General features: G+C 43.3%; 1 protein-coding gene across 1 annotated transcript; it reads right to left on the bottom strand.

Annotated features, from left to right (window-relative positions):
• Positions 1 to 237: 237 nt before the first annotated feature.
• hs3st3b1b (heparan sulfate (glucosamine) 3-O-sulfotransferase 3B1b) lies at positions 238 to 19,795 on the bottom strand. The gene is made up of 2 exons (XM_068306151.1): positions 18,516 to 19,795; positions 238 to 3,528 (listed from the first exon to the last, which is right to left on the bottom strand). The coding sequence occupies exons 1-2, from the start codon at positions 19,094 to 19,096 to the stop codon at positions 2,910 to 2,912; spliced, it is 1,200 nt and encodes a 399-aa protein (XP_068162252.1). The 5' UTR covers positions 19,097 to 19,795; the 3' UTR covers positions 238 to 2,909.
• Positions 19,796 to 21,038: the final 1,243 nt, after the last annotated feature.

Genomic DNA, 21,038 nt, shown 5'->3' with positions numbered 1-21,038 from the left:
TTCAGAGTGAATCCCAGTTTATGAATGGATTTTTTTCCATTAAACCTAATTAAACTACAGTTAATACCTCAACGTTGCAGCTTTTGTAGATTATTCTCTGATTAAATTTAACTTGATTGGCACCTTTTAAAGAGTTCATTGATTAAAAAAAAAGCTTATTTTTCAGGATATATTTTCTTTTAAAATAAATCTTGGAGGAAAGCGAGGAAATGAAGGTCTGGTACAAGCAGAAATTTGGTAAAATATATACTTTTTTTTATTTATTTCTTCATACAAAGAAATATTACGAATGTTCGCTCTTTAATCGGCTAGAAACATCTGTTCCGTTTTTTTTCTTTTTCAATCGTGTAAAATTAACTCTTTGATGTACATATCACAAAATACTTGATTTACACATCTTTTTCATTTTTGTACATACAGATTTTCTAGTCTAAATACATATTATATGTGGGTAAGACAAACATTTCTAACATCTTTAGATCTCGAAACAGGTTGAATAAAACTCAACCATAACCGACGCAGCAGCATGATGTGAATCCATGGGTGCCAGTTGGTTTTATTTTCAGATACTCCTTCCCAAAATTCAAATGCAGTACTCCATCAATTACAGGGAAAATGTCAGACTTTCCTTTCAGAATGTGACAGCTTGCTTTGAGAGGTCATCATAAATGCTTTTTAATAATCAAACATTGCACTAAGGTGAGAGCACGGGGGGGTTGTTGGAGGCTTTCCCACTCGATTTTCACTCAGAGCATCAGGGAGAGATATCAGAAATAAAAAAGGACAGCGCTATAAAAAAAAAAATCCAGTTTAACAAGCCTCCATCTCCCCGAACGACTGGCTTCAACTGACCAATAGGAAAGTCTCTGAATGGCGATGGAGGCAGGCGAGCTGTGTTTGGATTGGATAATTATAGAGGCACAATATTTCCTTAACTTCAGAAAAATCCTGGAACAATCAATTCAAACTTCAAACTCAAACTTGACAATGAGACCTTAAAAGACCGACTTGGAGGGACTTTCGCACGAGGACAGGTTGTGTACATTCAGTTCGGGCCCCTCCTCTGGATGGAAATAATCCCTTCTGATAATCCCTGCATTTTCAGAATGGCCACCCCATGAGTATGCATAGCATAACGCGGCGAAGCACGACCACCTCCCTGCGCCCTTATTATATATAGCGCACCACCCGCTGCAACGAGACGGTGCCACGCATCAAAGAATGATAACTACTTCACCCTCTTGCATATCAAGAATTCAAGTAGAAAGAGAGAGAGAGAGAACAACAAAAAAAACAAAAGAAAGCAGAGATAGTGACTCAAGCTGTGTGAAACATGATATCAACCCAAAGGCTTTTTTGGCAACAAGTAGAGAGCTGAGATCTGGTGTGGAGAGATGAGACTAGCGAGGATGAGGAGAGTGGATAAGGCATAAAGTATATAGGCCATGGACGATGGCACATGAGGTTTTTCTCGACGACTCCAGAGAGGTTAAACGCGGAACTCCGCCTGAGGCAATTCTTGCTGTGCTGAGAGTGCTTCACAAAAAAAAAAAAAAAAAACCTTTCCTCCTTCTTTGATCGTTGTTAGTCTGGGAGCTAAGAATGTCTAAGATCTTTTGGATTTCTGTTTGAAGAAGCGCTTGAAGACGGGTTTCTTGTTCGCAATCTTGGCTATCTTTAACGCCTCATTTCAGGCAGATACACCTCTGCTGCCGCACACAAAGATATTTCATCTTCCCGTCAAAATTAAAAAATAAATTTAAAAAAAAGGCACACGCTAATCGCGACCCATGGTGCCGCTCTCCTCAACAAACCAAAAGCTTAACTTTTACAAGAAAATTTGATTGCGACTTTGCGTGACCTTTGAACTGATCCGATAGGGGCCGAGAGGCTGGCTCTCAGCCAACTCCGCTTCTAATGGGGAGCGGCTCGATCGATCTGCTAGTTACCTTTACCCAATTAGCATAATGTTAACATGGGCCTGTATGTGGTCCTGGAGAGGATTTAGCATTTGATGGATGGGCCATTCATTAGAATAGGCAGCGGGTGCATCGTGAATGAAAGGGCAACTGGACCCTCTGAGCATATGTGGTACAATGAGGATCAATAAGACCTATTGATCTACCTGCTAGTGAATGGGAAGCAACATGTGATCGGCAATGTCCAATGCCATCGCAAGAAAATTGGATTGTTGAAAACATAACTGGAAGTGAGTTGAAAAAGACGAAGGAAAAGGTATCATCCACATATAAAAGAGAAATATGTGCAATCTGTACCCGTAATTCGGTGCTTTTTACGTTTTCCACCCTAATTTCTAGTTCAGGTTAGCGCTGATTATCTGCATTATGGAACACTGAATGAGTCCAGTGAGTTCACAGAAATATGCTGGCGAAGCGAGATAATTCAAAATTAAAGACGAGGAATGTTAAAAACAACAAGGCCAGATGTTACTGATAAGTATGGTTAGACAGTGTAACAGTTCTCGCTCAGTGACAGCTGCCATGACGGCGCCGGGTAACGGTCCCTATTCCATCAAACGTAGGCTACAGTCGTCTCCATCCTCACGTGACCACCCTCTCACCCCGTCCAAACCAACGCACACACTGAGGGTAATTAGTCCAGCGCCAAAAGGGCTGTGATAATTAACACTCCTCTCTTCCCTGAACCACATCTACACTCTCTCTCTCTCACTTGACGCTGACCTCAACCCAAACCCCGCCACCACAGGCAGCTAAGTGAATTAATTGCTTAGAAATAAAAATAAATTATTATAAAATAGATTTCTGTACATTTTACATATATATAGCAATATCTCCAAGTCTTGCCATTTGAATTACACAGAAAAAACAACAACAACAACCTCTCACCAAATTAAACAAAAAAAAGAATTGTCTCTCGTGATTTTCACATCAATCCCAACCAAAGTTTTGTCCCGTCATCTGGTAGAACTTCATGTTGAAGGGCCTGTAGAAGTCCCGTAGCCTCTGCACCACCTCGGGGTCAATGTTCGGATGGGTCCGCCCTTTGGTTTTACCCAGGCAGTGAGGTTTGCTGCTGCCCTCTGCCTTCTTGAGGCACGGGAAACCCTTAGTTTGGTTTAAGTAAAAGTGTTTGTCTGTGATGATCCTCTTAAGGCCCAGAAAGTCCTGCACCCGACCCAGCTCTCCAGCCGGATCGCTGATGAGGCGCTCGCCGCTCACGAACAGGATCTGGCCCATGGGGAAGTACTGCAGCCAGTTGTCCAGGTGCTTGGCGTAGATGCCGATCTGGATGGCGCTCCACGAGGTGTCAATCAGCCCTGTAGTCCTGTTTTTGAAGGTGAGGCTCTCGAAAGAGGGAATGTCAGGCTTCTTAGACAGTGTCTGTGTGTAATCTGAGATAGCCCTGGTGACCGGGTCCCTCACGACTATGATCAGCTTGGTGTCCCTGGACATGGCGGAGATCCTTGCCGGAGCCTCTCTGGTCACGAAGTAGCTGGGGGTTTTCTCCATGGTGATCTGGCCCTCTAGGGTCCTAGGCATCAAGTCCCTGCAGAAAAAAAAAATAACATGCACAAAAAAATGAGGTTAGAAGGAGGGTAAGGTGCAGCAGGAGGGTAAGGTGCAGCAAAGACTTACATAATGCAATCAAGTTGATGGAGTGAACTCCGTTCTGTAATCAATTACTCACTGAGCCTGCTTAGCCTTATTATAGTGCTCGAAAACCTATTAGTGTAGGCAGCTCTCCAACATCAACATGCTCACTCACTCATAAGATATTTCACTACTGACAGAAAACAGAGAACTCTTATTTACTGCATAATCAAGCACAGGGAAACATTTACGGGATTTTCTAAACACAACTGACCCTGAATTTAACCGTATTACGGATTTGGAGCTGGGTTTTCCCATAATGGCTAAGACTCTTCAACCAAACCTCTTTGTTTAGCAGCTTCTAAGTTACCCCAGAATAATTCTGATTAGACTTATGATGCAGTTTTCATAAATTAGTTCATGTGTGGATTCTATTAGCAGGTGTGTCTGCCCTTTTCTTAATCCTCTCTGCTGGGTGTGATGTTCCAAAGTGGTCAGGCTTAATCAAAAGTAATTCTCTATCTTTATACCATCAGAAAGGGGGGGGGGCACACAGCTCATCTCACATAGACATAGTCATACCATGATGCCCCACCCTTCTTCCCACCCACAAGAAAAATTAAATAAATGAAAAAGAAACCACGCCACAATGCTGAAAGATTGTTTCAGAAAGTGAATCTGTTTTTGACGGGAGTGGGTTTGGGTTTTTTTGCCGCGCAGCTACGTTACATACAGACATATAATCAAGAGCTACTTGAGAACTGGTCTTGAAGGAAAAGTGAATCCACTTTGCTTTCTCAGCATTTGGTTTCAGACTCGGTGGCCGACCTCAGAATCTAGATTATGATGGAGGCGATAAGAGCGGTTTGACTGACATCGGGACTTGGATCACTTTCCTTTCATTGCCTGTGTTACGCCCGAATATATGCGTTTGTGGTGTTGGCTTGATGGGATGACTGGCCTGAATGTCACGGGCTGCAACCATTTATTCTACTTTGTTACAGTAATGGCAAATAATGTGATTGTGAGCGTTCCAATACGATAACCAAAACCAGCAAACAATAGTTTAAAGCACTCAAAGAAGGAAAAGGAAAAGGCGAGATAAGGATTGTTCTATCAGGGTGAACACGCTCTCTTAGATAAGACTCCTGTTAGCCTGTTTTGCATTAGACCTCACCTTTATTGTTAAGGCTGGAGTACAGGAACGCCACTGTGCATGCAGTATTATTGTAGCTGATCCCATTCAAATGTGCATAATCCTATACAATAAGTATTTACACAACAAAAAGGGTAAAAGATGTCAAAACTACAATGTCAGTCCAACTGTTTCCTTAGAAGTCTCTAAGAGTCGATTCATCCCCAGAGCTTCGGCTGTTCCTACACTCTAAAAGCTGGAATCTAGTTCATGTCCATCTACTTCATTGCTAATTCATGTAACATTGGCTCTCCATCAGTGCACACATCTATATGTAAGAATGAGGAAATTGTAGGGAAAAGACATTTTTGCAGGGTAATGTCAGGTAACCAATAAAATACCTCATTGAAATGGTGTTGGCAGATTTGTGTAATCCTAATGCACTGCCAGTGATCTAATTATGATAATATCGTCTTGATTGCTGACACATTAGCGGCTTGAATGGAGTCTGGGCCTGAGCTCATTAATAAGGTGTTGAAAACCAAGCAGATAGAGCATGTGGTTTTTATGCAAGAGCATGTCGGATCTTTCCTCCAGCAAAAAATAACCGGAGATATGCAAATGTCACATTATCAGCACATGCACATTTGTTCTCTGACGCAACGTAAAAATGTATATACAGCACCTCTTTGATGTCGGCAAAGAATACAAACCATGCATGCTTGACTTCAACGATTCGCTGTTTGTCTTTTTTCTCGATGCAAAATAGCGACAACTGCCTGCGAGCTTGTTGTCATTCCTTGGGCTAACGTACAAAAAAAAAGAGTCCGGAGTCGACACAACAGACGCAAATGGCTTCCGATCTAATCCGATTTTGAAATGACAATGCAGCATGCAGATAGAGAGGAGGCCTGAGTTACAATGTGCACGGTAATAGATTATGCTGATCCGAGCTCAGGGAATCCTTCTTTTTTTTTTTTTTTTTAAATCAAGTGTTGGGGGTCGGAGGAGCGTAAAACAAGGAGATGGTTGGATAGTGAGGGAGAAAGAAAGTGCCAAATCCACAAGAAGAGAACCCCCCTGCCCAATAAAAAATCTCCACCTCTGACTTTGCCCACTCTTTGCTAAAGAGAAGGATAGAAAGGGGAACAGAGGAGGGGAATTTTAGTGGGACAAGTAGCTCTTGGAGAAACAATGCCTATTATGCTCTTTTTTGATTTATGAGGTGCTGCTTTCAAAGATTCCCTCAGCAAACAGGCAATTCTGTGACACAGTGGCTCGTCTTTATTCCTGCTTTTCTTTGAAAGTCATCCATTGTCCTTGAGCAGAGGGGTGAGCAGGGCAGTGGTCAGGGCAAGAGGGCGGGGGGCAGGGTAGAAGAGAAGGAGTGAGGGAGGGGATGCCGAGTGGAGCACTTCTCCGTCCATCTTTACCTCGAGTGGGAGAAGTCGTTGGAGAGCTCTTAAGTGTGCCAAGATTGCCCTGCAAACATCACCCCCTCCCCCTTAGATACCATGGACTCCATAGACTATCCAATATGGAAGTCAGTAACGTTTAAAACAAGCTGTGATTGACCTACTTGGCATCGAAAGCCCGAAAGCAACATTTTTTTCCTTGCTTTTTTGACTTTTACGTGATATATTTCTTCCCCCCCATCAACGCCTCTCTCATCTTTGTCCATTGAATATATTTCCAAGTTAGAAGACGTGCCAAAAACAGCGATAAGACACAAAGCAGAAGCCCTTGTCACATGACAGCATCAAACGGGGGCCGGCGGACTGGCCCTTTGGCCTCTGTTTTAAAGAACCCTCATCCCAGCGGAGATAAACAGCAGGCAGGAAAATGGTTATTTCTGGATGATGCTCCTGCCTCCCTCTTGTCATGTCTGATTTGATGATAACTGGCTGTCACCGAGACGTCTGTCGCAGCATCCCTGACAAAATGACTAGTTTGCCTGTAGACAAAAGGAAAAAAGCTATTGGGAGTGCTGTTTGTCAATTTTCCCTTTGATACAAGAGGTTCTCAATTGTCTCTCATGTCTGGAGTTGAAAGGATTTGAATCTCAAATTAGGGTTTGTTTATTTAAATACAGACAAATGGGTGTATTTTGTATCCACAAGCAAAGAGAGTCTTTACTCTTATGGGCATTTGAATCTAAAGATGTCTGGTTTCTATGGCTTAACGCCCTGGAGTGAGTGTTAATCTCCCCCTGGGAGGTAACACCATGTAAAACAACAACCTGCACTGAACAGGCTCCAAGCAGAGGCTGAATTAACCAAGATAAGAGAATCAAACGCAAATCAGACAGACTTGGACTTTCTCTCGATGTTGAACCAGTTCACAGTCTCCACTCTTCACCCAGTCCCTTTTTCCATTGATCCTCAAGTTTCCCTCGGTCCCCGACGACCAGGTCTTGGGGTCCAACAGCAAAGTGACACTTCACAAGTGGGAAGAAGGAAAGGGAGGAAATGAGGGAAGGAGCGCTGAAAGACTCCCTTTCTTTTCCAAGGGCCACTTGCCCAAGCACTTCACGTGCACCCAACGTGGGTGATGTACAAGCGTTTCCAGAAAATACAAAGAAACATCTTTATTTCTCATTGGACGATAAGGATCTCGAGTACCACTCACTCGTTCACGGTGAGCCTGCGGACTACAAGCGTTTGAGTGTAGCGTGCAAATTCAAATAAAACGCATTTATCTTGAGGGACAATACTTGAATGTGCTGTAGAAATCCCTTTCTTAGTTTTGAAAAACGATGGAAAAGATGATGATGATACTGGGAGATTTAGATGGTTCACTGCAAGAATTCATGGATGAGTCACCAGTAAGTTAAGTGGTCATTAATAACCGTTTTCACAACCATCACTCCCTTTAATAAAAAACAGTAGATGCCTGCATGCTCTGAAATGGAACTGAAGTGAGCAACATGTTTATCTAAGACATACAGTATAAAGACACACAGACACTATGGCTGCAACCAGGGGGGGGTGGGCTCGCTGAATATTCTCAAGGCAGCATTTAAGCGCTTACAGAACCCGGACATTTTGAAATACTCCCCAGTGTTTCTGGAGTCTGACATTATATTTCACCACAGAGCATGGCTTCGGTTGTAAATTAAAAGAAGAGAGAGAGAGGATGGTTTATGGCACGGTCGGCCACGGCCACTCAAATGCAAAGAGAAGAGCGACGGCTGCCGTCACATGTTCATCTGGTCTCTCCTTGGAGGTACTCAGCCCAGGTGTTAGTATGCAGCCACTTAGAGGCTTCTGACAATCCGTTTCCTGACTGAAAAACACCAGGGATCCCTGCTCACAGCTGAGATCTTGCAGGCACGAGCGATTACGTATCCTATATGTGTCTGGTTGGGGTACGACAAAGTATGCACGCCTTTGCACCTTCGGTTGTGTAAGCCTTCATATTTTCACACCTGCATGGAACTCGACACCAGGACTCATCCATTTAATGAGCCCTTGGTTCATGAGTTCTAAGTTCATCATCCTCATCGACCAGATCAGAGAGAACCGCCAGCGCTCCTCCCAAGCCTGAGGTTTCGAATTAACAGGCTTCATTGAATAATGGTGTCACTGGAAACGAAGGAAGGTGGCTGAGTGGATGCCCCTCCGAATCATCCGTCTGCAAAAAGGATTAATAATTCAGGCTAACGTTGTGTCACATTCTCAGACCTGGACGGTGGGGCCTTTCATTGGGTAGTCTTTATTATGTAGCTCTAAGAGGAGAACCGAAAGCTAAATTTCTGACGCAGATGACTGGGGAGTGATGTCAAAAAGGCCTATTCATGTCAAATTAATTTCTACTATATCTGATTCTTGACTAAAACGTTCCTACTACCTCACCAGTAATCTTATGGGCAGTAATCCACTGCATGACTTTCTGGCTCGGGGTATTTGTTGCAATAATTTCCAGGTACAAAACCTCTGTGCTTTCTCGTGATCCCGTTGTAAGCCAGGTCCTAATTTACTCAGAAAGGCTAACATTTAAGTCACATTTCCACTCTGGGCTTGACTCAACTTGACGCTACTCACCTTTTTTTGTTTTTCCATTAGGTATAAAGTACCAGCCACCTGGTATTACTTTTTTTTTATACCCCAGGAATGCTGTGAAGGGAATTTAAAAGGTCAGGTGAAACACTGAAGACCTCTGATTGGTTAGAGAGAATCATCACACGTGGAACATCCTACACAGTATAAATCAAGCAATGACTGTAAGGTCAACTGTAAGGTTTTAGATGCTGAACTTTTGTTAAACATTAGTTTCAAACTCTGACCATTAAAGCAAAGATTAATCATAATAATACTTTAATGGAAATTTTATTCTAGCAAGAAAAAGGAGGAAGGGGGTCAGAAGATGAGGGATGATGGGTAATGACTGGACTGGAGGCTTTAAGGTCAAAGTATATTGAAGCAGCCACTGTTTTAAGCTTCTCCAGAACAACAGTGCAATGTCCAAACTGATAAAGACCGTCATGTTCCTTGCTCCCTGACACCCATACGCTGCACTGGAGTCCTAATCCGGTTGATAAATGAAACTCCCAGACCCTTAGCTCCGTCAAGAAGTGGCTCTATGTCAGAGCGGCCTGGGAATCTACTGACCCTCCCTATAAACAAAGCTGCTAACCCGACCGACGCAACTCATCCATCCATCATGTTTCACTGGAAACAGGGAGTCGAGCATCGCCAGATTGCTGCATGTTTTTCATAGCATCTCACACAGTGTGTGTGTGTCTGTGTGTGTATGTCTGTGTGCGTGTGTGTGTGTGTGTGTAGGAGAGGGAGAGTGACTGACAAAAAGGAGGATAGATGGAAAGTTAGGCCTCGAGGTCGCTTTGCATTCAAACTGGTTTGTGTCTGATACCCATCCTGGCTTCGGAGGCAACATCATAAACTAGTAATGTAGAATAAATAAATAGAGAACTAACCGCCGCATTTAATGTAATGGACTACATGTCAGACACCTCAACAGCATATTATCCCAGCCACAGCTGAAGAATCTCCCCTGTTGCGTTCTGAAAATATTTAAAACGGAGGCTGAGACATTCTACTCTTATGACATTGTGGGCGCTTTGTGATGGGCAGCATCTCAGAGCCGTGACAAGCGCAAATTATTCAATTCAATATCTAAATATCATTTTTCCTACTCAGAAAATCTGTCTCTAAGTAGTCTCGTTGCTATTTGGCACTTTTTGGAAAAGAATGCAGGAATTTGAGGAGCCATTGAGGGTTTTTCGGCCTGGATTTACCGAGTGTTAATAACCCTGCAGCGAAGCGAAGAAGCCCACCATGTGGTATAAATAAAACAGAGGAGCTGGTGAAAGGAGTGGTGGAGGGTCGGAATACCTCCTCCTTTCCTCTCATCGACCTACAAAATGAGTGTTGACGTTTTTCTTCAGGTTTCCCCTCAAAATGTGGTATTTTTTATTTTTTTTCAAAGAATTGAAGGACGCCATCGTTCTGGAAACACCTATCTCACTTCTTTGTTTGACGTGAAGTGCGGGACGGGAGGCGAAGTCGACATCAAACCCGCCGCCAGTTCCTCGTCCGCAGATCACTTTCACACACCTATTAAACCACAACACTTGGAAAGGTTAACCTTGTTTCTTTAGGGCTGGTAATCTTCATTATTAATCATTGTGTTTGTTCTGGGTGTTTGCTGAAGGTGTTAGCCCAGAGCTAGCTACACATTCCATTGCTCCGTCAGCATCGAGGTGAGACTGACTGACAGCCTGGACGAATTAAACCGATGAACCGTGGATAGATAAAAAATAAAGAAATACAACAACACAAAACAACAATGAAAGGTTTCAGGCATGGGCTTGTGTGTGTATGTGTGTGTGTGTGTGTGGTAGCATTTGTGGGTGATTTTTGCGTGGGTGTGCAGGCAGCGTCAGCCATTCTTGCTGATTTCCTGACACTTGACATGCACCACAAGCACATGACTCCTTGATCTATCTACAGCAAAGATGAATAAAAGATGAAACAGACTCCAGAGGAACATGCATGCCACCCCCCCCCCAGCCCCCAAACCCATTCCCTGGATGCACACAAAGAAACGTACGCACACACACACACACACACACGCACGCAAGCTACTTTGCATCCTGTTTGAATTGCCTGTCATCCGTAACGGCCTGCACACCTATTCTGAAGGCATGAAGTATAAAGTGTGTGTGTGTGTGTGTGTGTGTGTGTGTGTGTGTGTGTGTGTGTGTGTGTGTGTGTGTGTGTGTGTGTGTGTGTGTGTGTGTGTGTGTGTGTGTGTGTGTGTGTGTGTGTGTATTCAGAAAGAGGGGATTTCCTCTCTGTATGTCACTCAGTGGATAGAAAACCTTCTCCCGGTGCAGAGCTATCATTTAGCCTCTATTTGTCACACTGCAGCTGCTTCATGCTAATGGTTTTACAAATTCCTGAAGTCACGCCACCTCCTCGGCTAACCTGTAATTAGCTAAATTGAGAAAAGACAGCAACAGTCGCGACAATTAACCTGCTCATTCCAGGAGAGGCAAAGAGCGGCAGCAGAAATCCTCAGACAGTCTTTGAGTTTTCTTTGGACCTGGGCCTAGATGTTGTCTTCAACGATGCCTCTTAATGCCCCGCAGACGGGGTAATTACGGTGAACAACAGGTACTGCTTCACTTGTTCTTGCCAAACGCTGTCATCGGTGCCAGACGTTCAGTATCAGGGTTTCGTTATTTCATTTGGGGAGGGGAGTGTCATGACAAATGCTGTAAACTGTCAGGCAGGAAGTCTGTCAAGAAGTCGCTCGGTTTGAACTGATGATCTCAAACTCTGCCCTGGTAGACAAAGATATTCCCGGGGGGGGCAGTGTAAAAATGAATGTATGAGAAATGCCATTTCACTTCCAGACACCACACGTAGCCCAACAGCTAACTCAAGTTTATGTACTACTATCTTTTCCATCATTTCACCCCTAGACAAGTTCACCACAGAAATACAAAAGTCCCAGAAACCTTTTTGCTTCCCGCGAAACCGCTATTCTGACCCAGATTTTCACATGTGCAATAATTTATGACAAACCAATTCGCTCACGATACCTGCATTGATCGCCAATGGAGTTGAAGTTTGTGTTATTGTTTCAAAATGAACAATATCACAATTCCAAGAGACGAGTATCAAAGAAGTCAGACGAAAAAAATCAGAATTGAAATTGTCGATTTCTCTAAATTATATATCTTGCTTTTTTTTTGGTCTTTTAATTAAACAGTCCAGGCAAAGAAAAAGTGACAGTTTGATTGTTTGCCGGTGTCTTTATGCCATTTCCAGGGCTGCATTCTGATCGGGAAGACTTAAACGAAGGAGAGAAAAACTAACTCGTGCTGGAAAAATAATTGGAAGCGAGCAGAGTTTGGCCAACTTGTCTCGGGTTTGAGCTGAAGTGTTCTCCCAGCTCTCACGAGCCCGGCAGCTCCGGGAGCAGATCTAAATGGAGAGAGTGACTGGTGTCGAGCCTCCGCGGAGCAGGGACACAACTTGGGGCTTCTAATGAGCTCTGCTCTTTTACTGCCAGGCTAATGGAAACCTCTGGAGACCTCAGTCACTCCCTCTCTCTCCGACTTTGTGTGTCCTCCTCTCTCCCAGCGGCAAGCACTCTCTCTAGAACCCTAATGGCTACCTCTGGGATTTAATACCAGGGACAAGTGCACCTTTACAGGTTTACTGTCATCACTTTCTCCTCTCCTTCCACCCTCTCCTCAACTGCATTTTCTTTTGCAGAACAGTATGGAGTTCCATTTCTGGTCGAACTCTAAGACGAACAACATCGGAGTATTAAAACATTGGAGTGTTTGTTTCCTCCAGCTTCCAGGGGAATCATTTAAAGGCGCTAAAAGGTGCTTACTTAACAGAAATGAATGAACATTAGCTCCGTAGGGAGGATGTCTGGTTCTGTTCTGTTTAACAACATCCAAATTATCACCTTGTTAAATAGGCAACTATTCTCACATCGTACAGAGGAAACGTTTGTGCCCCATTTTCTCCATCTTCCTTCCTTCCTTCCTTCCTCCTAATTGCTGTTATTTATAAGTCATGTCATAGTGGTTAACTTCCAATTGCAAATGCTGCATAAGCAGAGACACACTGTAGAGTGAATGAGCACAAACAATCACACACTTTTTGTGGTCCTCTTGTTTGCCCTGATGAATAAATGAATGTTTGACATCAAGTTCCTGTCAGGCGCTGTGTCCTTTATCCTCAGCTCCAGCAGGAGGTTCCTGTCTGTGGCGGCCATATTGTCTTCACATGGCTGGGTAATGCTCGCTGGACACTATCTGGAGGTGGAGGGAGGGGGTGGCAGGCCACCACGGTGCAGCGCTGCCACTCCCTTCTCCACAGGTTTCGTCTTTCACAATTACCCGCTTGTAATTTGGGGGTGAAAGCTGCCTTTTCTCTTCCCTGCTACCTCCTGGTCTTTCTCCATGAGCCATGCCAGCTTAAGCAGTTGGGGAGACCTAGCAAAAGGCCTCTCTGGAAGACAGCCGCTCATGGTCAGCGACGCCTGCAGCAGGCCCCGCTAGGGATTGGACGAACCAAGCATGACACGCAATGCTATTCTTACACGCCACCGGTGCAGGAAACACAGCTGGGGAACGGTGAAAACAGTCTATACAGGAGGGATTTGAGGATGATATTTTTGGGAGGAACTAGGAGGTGCTGAGGGGAAATCCCATCAGCAAATAATCAACTCTTTTGGGAACTCAAGGTGAATGTTTGCCAACACAGACACAGTTTCAATCTTTTTTTTCTCTTTTTTTTTTCATGTTGGCGACCACTGCTGAAGATTTGAGCAGAGGATGTGAACCTGCTGTCGACTGTACGGCTGGTTGGCCGAGCGCTCATCCCAGAGGAACCGTGGAGTTCCAGGAACCAGGAAACAATGAGAGCTCCAACGTATCTAATCACCCGAGTTCATCTTTGTTCCTCCTGGAACCGCAATGCGGAGAAAGGCCACTTAAAGCGTCAACGCTAGCTGGTTCTGTCAAAACACAGATTGTCTTAAAACAGAGAAAGAACTCGATTGCCGTTATGCAACCCGTTGTCGTGAAAACTGTGCAGTCATGCTATTGTTTTCTGCAGGAGACTATAAAATCCCTCGTGGGGTTGTAGGATCCAGAAGCTTTATGTAGCTCTGCAGATGGTCAACACACAGACTCTGTCAGCAAACAGACGTGGGACCGACCCCAGCCAAAGGCCCTTAACCTATCCCTGCACATTACCTCCAATCAGCCCTGACCAATCAATACCGGCTCTCCCAGAGGACTCAGACCAGCGTGACATTTGTGTACCCTGTCTGAGTGTTTCTCATTCTTTTGTGACTTGACAGGAAAATTATTTGTGGCTTCACAGCTGAGCTTGTCAAAGTCATAATAACACCATTTTATACCCACAGGACTCCTGCGCACGCAAACATCACCAGTAGAGGTTCTTGACAAACAATTATCTGGTGTCTTTGACTGTTTCTACAGAACCAGCTGGCCTCTTTCGACCATTGAGACGACGGAAGGAGGGCGAGGTCAGTGGAAACAGGGGGTGGGACGGGTCACCTACGTGGAAACAGGAGCAACCATGTGGCGAGCAGATAAAAGGGCGTGCACCCAACCAGAACTCGTCCCAGAAATGGCCGGGAGCTGCAAGCCTGACTGAGGGGATAACACCTTTCAAACAACGCAGACTTCCACGGGACAAAAGAAGCCCCTTTTTCAACAAAGCTTCACTTGTGAAACCATGAGCCGCTTTTAAAGATGCTGCACCGTGAGTCTGGTTACCCTCACGGGCTTTTATCACAGACTAGATACAAAGGTTGACCAAAGAGACATCCCGCTCAGGGACGGCGCCGATTCAATCCCAGCAGTCTCTCGACAGCGACTGAAGCCCAACCTTTGATCATAAACCACATCATACAGGAACTGAAGATCTCACAGTTGCCTGTGTAGGCTCCTGGTTATATGTGTCATATTATTACGATGGAACAAATCATGAAAGGACACTTTATAGCTTGAAAACTGCCCAGAAAAGCCATTTTTTATGTATGCAAGAAGCTGGAAAACAAAAAAATGACAATTCTACCAATATAACTGCAGCCTAACGCAACACATACCACCCATATGGCCAGGAACTACATAAGTAGAGTCTCTCCAACGTGTTCCGAGCTGTTGCGAGGGAGGAGCACCGGCGTCGACAGTGCCGGGCCTTGACAGTGAGCTACAACCAGAGCCCGCGACACGACAGCAAAACCACAGAACGGTAATTACATATCAAAGCCCCTTCATAGGCAATAGGGCTAAATGGAATATGAAGAGAACGACGTGCACCACAGACTGACATTGCAAAATGAAGGGTGAAGTCAACAAGGAGTTAGGAGTAAATAAAGTATCTCCCGAAGAGTGGAGAGAGTCCACTTTTAACCGTTGCCTTTTTGAAGAGGTGTAAGCTTTCCAAAAAAAAAAAACGACAACAGCAAAAACTTTTTATTTTTATTTAAATCTTCCATTCCTGCATTGGATTTTCACAATCAACTGATTTGTACTTGGTTCTTTGTGCACATTTTGTTTGCCTCCTATTCTTCTTTAAAACTTTCGGACTACATCGCCCTTGAAGCCACAAATTATAATAGAGAAAAAAAACCATGAACAATTTAACTTGTTGCTTCACTAAATGCACACATTGACCGTGACCCCCAGTGTCTGTGGGTTAATAAGCTCTTCAGGAAATAACTCCCTTCAATTTGACGTTCATGCATGTGAGGGAGATAAGCTTATTTTCTTACCTCGCTATCAGATAAGACCAACTTTCACCGAACCTCTGAACAGACGCAAGTAGAAAATGTGATATAATGAACCATACTGTTCACATTTGGCGCGACACACACACACACACACACACATGTACACACACTCACTTGAGCTGTGACTCTCCCTTTCTCTGTGTTTGTGTGTGTGTGTGTTCCTTCAAGCCAGTTCATGCATGACCTCACTGAGAAAATGTGTACCTCCTCATACAAGGACCCCTCGGTCAAAAGCATGAATCATGTGTTTGTCTTTGGAACAAATAAAAACTGTCAAAGTACATCAGAAATCCACAATGGGACTTGTTATCGCCACCTCCATTCATTTTGAAATCCCTCTCTCTCTCTCTCTTTTCTGCTCCCTCTATAGCTGCATTTTGGTGGAATTCCAGCTCTTAATGTGCGTCCTTTGGAGGGGGAAAAGGGGTGCGAGCTGGTTATAATACCAGACGGCTGGGAGGTTGTGCGAATGAACGAACAAGGAGAGGTGAGACGCTCACAACCTCTTTATGATCGTCTCCATAAATAATCCGATCACATTCCCACAACACGGATCACCGCCGTGCACTTTTTGCCTCCGTATGGAACATTCCAAGGTTCTCTCTGTGCTATCTCCGGTCCTTATGGGAAACTTTGTTGGATCACTAGTGCATGAAGTACAAATTTATTTCTTGGTGCATCCTCACTGAAGAAAGACACTCACTACAACTTTTCCCTCCTGTTTATACCCCAGCTGTTTCACTTGGGAAACATTTCTTCCTGTTGCTCTTCCATAAAACGACATTAAGACAGATTTCACCGAGTTAATGCTGTTTGTGTGGCACAAACACAACTGTTTAGATATCCCGTTGCACCATAAAATGCCTCCCGTCACTCAAAAAAAATCTGTATTTTTTTTCTGCGTATTGCTGAAGGGTCTCTAAAATATATTTAGTTTACAATTAAAAATAAAATTCAACAAAATTTTCCCTCCGTACTTTGGTACGCGTGAAAGAAACCGAGCACATGAGGTTACTTTTTTGGCAACTGCAGAAGCGAAAATGTGATTAAAATGAAATTTAGCTCCAGACAATATGCTTTCATTTTATTCCAGCAGAAAACCTTCTCGAAAAGTATTAGATTTCATGGCCTGAAAACTAGCAGACAGCACTTTTCCACAACTCCCCATCCAGAAGAGTAAGAAATACTGTAGACAGGAGTTGGGTTAAATAACAGCCCCTCATTCCAAACCGAAATACCTGCTGTAAATCTGTTTCTATGGAACTTTGCACAAATCAAGTGACGTCATCTTAATTTTGAATGACGCCAGAAGTTGGTTGTTGATTTCTTTATTTCATTATAACGAAAATTGATGACAAATCATCTTTACATAAAGTTAAAAAATAAAACGAGAATGTTTAATTAAATCACTTTATTTGGTAATGTTTGGGATTTTTCAGCTTCAGATGAAAACTTCTGAAACTTGCGCATTAAGCGCACTGCAGGCGAAATTATTACAACTTTTTGAAAAGAAGATGCGCAAAAAACCGAAATAATCGAACAATTCCGGTATTTGAAGTGGTCTTCCAATAGCCAATCAATAACTAAATGTGGGAGTTAATGTTAGAAACGAAACCTGTTTGCTTGTGGGTGAAGAAAATAAATAAATGATCCGACATTTACGTCATTGCGCTTTGAAAAACGAATTCCATTACATTTTGATAGAGTTGAGAGGCTTTCACGTACACTCATTAAACTCGGTAATTCCTAAACTCACTTTGTATCGTAAACTAAAAGGACAATGTTAGTTTAACGACCTTTGAGGACGTTAAATGGTTTTGTTCAGTGCAGGGTTCTTACTTTGTCTTGCAGATTTTTAGATAATTTGGGCTCATTAAACCCCCCCCCAATCACATAAGAATAGTTAAAACCAAACAAACGCCGCTGGATCCTCTGCAAGGCCTCTCGCAAACAGAACAACTACAGATTCCACGACACAAGAACTATTCCACGACACAAGAACACTGGAGAAATATGTGTTTCTCTCAATCCCAAAATTGATTTGGATGAATATTAATAATTACATTTTATAAGATTGGAATCCGACAGATTTCGGCAATTTCATTCACGTTAAAACTCAAAACAGTACAACGTGTCTACAACGTGTTAGTGGAGTTTTGTCTGACATGCGTTCATCCAAACGCAACAAGAGAGCTGGAGCCAGGCAAATCTGAACAAAAACGCGACACCTGCTTCAAATAAATCATCTATAATTTGGAAGAACAAGTCAAAAACGCGACAAATCTTAACAAACCAACTCATTCTACATTTTATTTAGATAGAACAGCCCGAGGACGCGTCTTTGATGAAGCTGCAGTGTTGCGCTGCGTCCAATAGAGATCACTACAAGTCGCAGAAACAGGTTGGGCTTAACCTTTAAGGCCAATAATGTAGCGTTGGTCAAATATTTTAAATCAACAACACACGATATAAAAAAAAAAACAATAAATAACAATAATACTTTAATTTAAAAGTGGATAATCTTTGACATTCAGCGCAAGTAAAAGGACACAAAACTCACAGCCACCGGTTGTTTTTTTGCGGTTTTTTTGGGGAATAAACTCTGAACTAACTAGATATTTATTCTAATGTATTTTATTTTATTACTAATGGGGTTTTTAAGAGCTCCTAATTATTTCTCCCGCAAATCAGGGTGAGATTCATCAGTTTAATGAGTTGTAACTGTGTACTTGCACCTGAATTAATAAATACAAACTGTACAATCATCTGAAAAGACAAAACACCGGAATGACTCTTATTAATAAGGGCGATGTTTGGCATCGCGGTATTTGCGTAATTCATGATAAATGGCAGCCGGACCGCCTGGCTCAGACAGTGTTCCAATAAATCTATATAATAGCGCAATAAAATCAACCTAAAATAACCCAAGCAGGCAAGTTTTTTTTTTGTTTCCACACCCGTTCAATCATCAGCTAATCAAGAACCAGATTTACCTGTACCACTCCAGCCCGTTCTCGTAGTTGCGGTCGAAGAAGTGGGGCTCCGCTCCCACGGCTCTGATGTCGGGATGAACGCGGAGAAACTCCAGCAGAGCCCGGGTCCCTCCTTTCTTCACCCCGATGATGATCGCCTGCGGCAGCTTCTTGCTCCCGGAGCCGTTGGTGAAGCTGGACATGGGGCTCGGCTCCGGCGCTCTGTGCCGCTCGCCCCGCATCCCGTCCCACTCGTCCGCCCTCTCCGTCTCCAGCTCGTTATTGAGCAGGTCTCTGGACGCCGTGATCCTGATGGACGGCTCGTCGTAGTCGCTGTCTATATCCTCCCACGGCTCCGGTTTGGTCATCAGTCTGGTCACCAGGTCCGTCCTGCTGCTCTCTGTCCTCCTGCTCACCGTCGTACCGACCTCCTTGCCCCGGGAACTGTCCACCACCAAACTTGGCATGGTGTAGCAGTAGCCCAGGCAGGAGTACAGCACGTACACCCAGATTAAAAACATGATGCTGAACAGAATGATTTTCTTCTTCACGGGGCTAGACCAGGGGGCATACAGGCGTTGACAAAACTGGCTATATTCCATAAGCCTTTCGGTTAAAAATCACATCCCAGCGGCGCATGCTGGCCAAAATGAACTCAGTCCCGGTGGCGCATCGGCAATCCTCACGAAATTACGCACAAGTTCACCTAAAACTAAAAATAAATAAAGCATCTAAAGAAAATGAAAAGAAACTAACCTAAATATAACAGAAGATAAGGATGTATCCCGGAATGGAAATGCATTGAGGATTTATGGATCATAGCTCAACTGAGGAGAATGAAGCTGCGACGGACGCGCGTCGCGACCGCTCCAGGTTCATCACAGGTTTGTTGAGGCTACTGGTGGAGCCGGAGAAATTATACCGAGGAACATTAGAGCGACAGCAGCGGGAGCCAATGAAATCACTGGAAATAAATAGGCAGCCGTCCGTCGAAATAAAAAGGACCAATCAGGAGGAAGCGCGGGCGTGGGAGCCTCGGTGCGGGGATGAACGCGCGTCTCTGCTGAGAGTTTGGAAAAGTTTCTTATTGCGCACAGAAGCCAATTAAGTCTTGTTTTTCTTGTCACGTTCAGACTAAATGTCAGGCGGCTGGAAATGTTTCCTGCCAGTTTATTTTGACACGCAAGACAACTTTTAATACACAATAAACCAGAATGAACGTCTGACGCGATTTCACTTGAATCTGTGGGAATGAGAAGAAAAGAGGTTGGAAAAATAAAAAACATAATAGGCATAAATAGGGCTGATAGACCGAAAGAAGGCTTTATATGATTCTCAGCAATAATGGTCGCACTTCCCCACGTTACGCGCTTAGTACTCTAGTTTGAACATTTGTTTTTTTTATAAAAAGTGAAAAACCGTTCTTTGTTTTAATCATGTCGCTCAATTAACAAATAATTACTTAAAATTGCTTTTAATGCACATGGAAATGGTTCATGAAAATAATTTAAAATTATTATCATCATTATTATTATTATTTACACATACAGGCTAATCTAATGACATTTAGGCAATTTAGTACGAGGAAGAACTTATTATGTAGTCTTTGTACGTTTTTAAATATTGTTTTTTCTCCATTAAATATTGAAAAAACTTTGTTTCTTCTTTGTTTTCAGCCTGATCACCAGGATGTCACACAGAAACTCTCTCGTGTCTTCGTTGTTTTATTATCGACTTATTTCCAACTAAAAAAAATAAAAACTCATAATGAACTGATCCAGCAGACAGAAAGTTACGGAAAACAGAGAAAAACAACGTCCGGTTGCTTCCCCCCCCCCCATTTCTTGTTTGTTTGTTCTCCAAAGATTTACGGCATTTTGATAACCTCATAACCCGGAGTATTACAGTTTATTCATTTAAAAAGAAATATTAATGACGCAAAGTCAATATAAATGAATCGACTTACTATAAACAATGAGTCCAAACTGATCGTTTTTAACGTCTTTGAACGCACCATCGGATCAAACTTCATTTTGACGCTGTTGCGTTCAGGTTTAATAGTTTTTTGACGCACTTAAAACTGGACTTTTTCCTGAACATTAAATGAAAACACTACTTGAGCCAAACGTTTTCATGTAATAAACACACAATTCTGGAATATCTTTAGAATTTTATTCTAAAGTTAATACTACCCCCCACCCCCACCCCAGTCCACGCCCTCATAATTGTATTTAACACTTAATCTTAAATTTGGAATCAAACCCTTTTATTCTTTACTCCACTACTCTCCAAAGGACCCGGATAGTTTTACCCCCCTGCTCGCCTGGTTTTTAGTCTAAATATTGATTTAGGATCGCTGCTCCTCTTTCACTTGTGTTTTGCAACCACTAACCTTCTGAAGAGAGGCCAGAGGTCATCCGTCATCCTGTGATTTCAGACTTTTGGTTTGAATAATCGTGGAATCCGAGCTCTCGCGCGGCGACTCGCTTGTGGATGCTGAAGCTGAAGAAGCCCACAGATGGATGTCTGGGGACCCTCTGCTGT

This window comes from Antennarius striatus, chromosome 21 (assembly GCF_040054535.1).
Source record: "Antennarius striatus isolate MH-2024 chromosome 21, ASM4005453v1, whole genome shotgun sequence".
NCBI lineage: Eukaryota > Metazoa > Chordata > Actinopteri > Lophiiformes > Antennariidae > Antennarius > Antennarius striatus.
The sequence above is the reverse complement of the archived record's forward strand: the minus strand, read 5'-3'. Positions and strand labels throughout refer to the sequence as shown.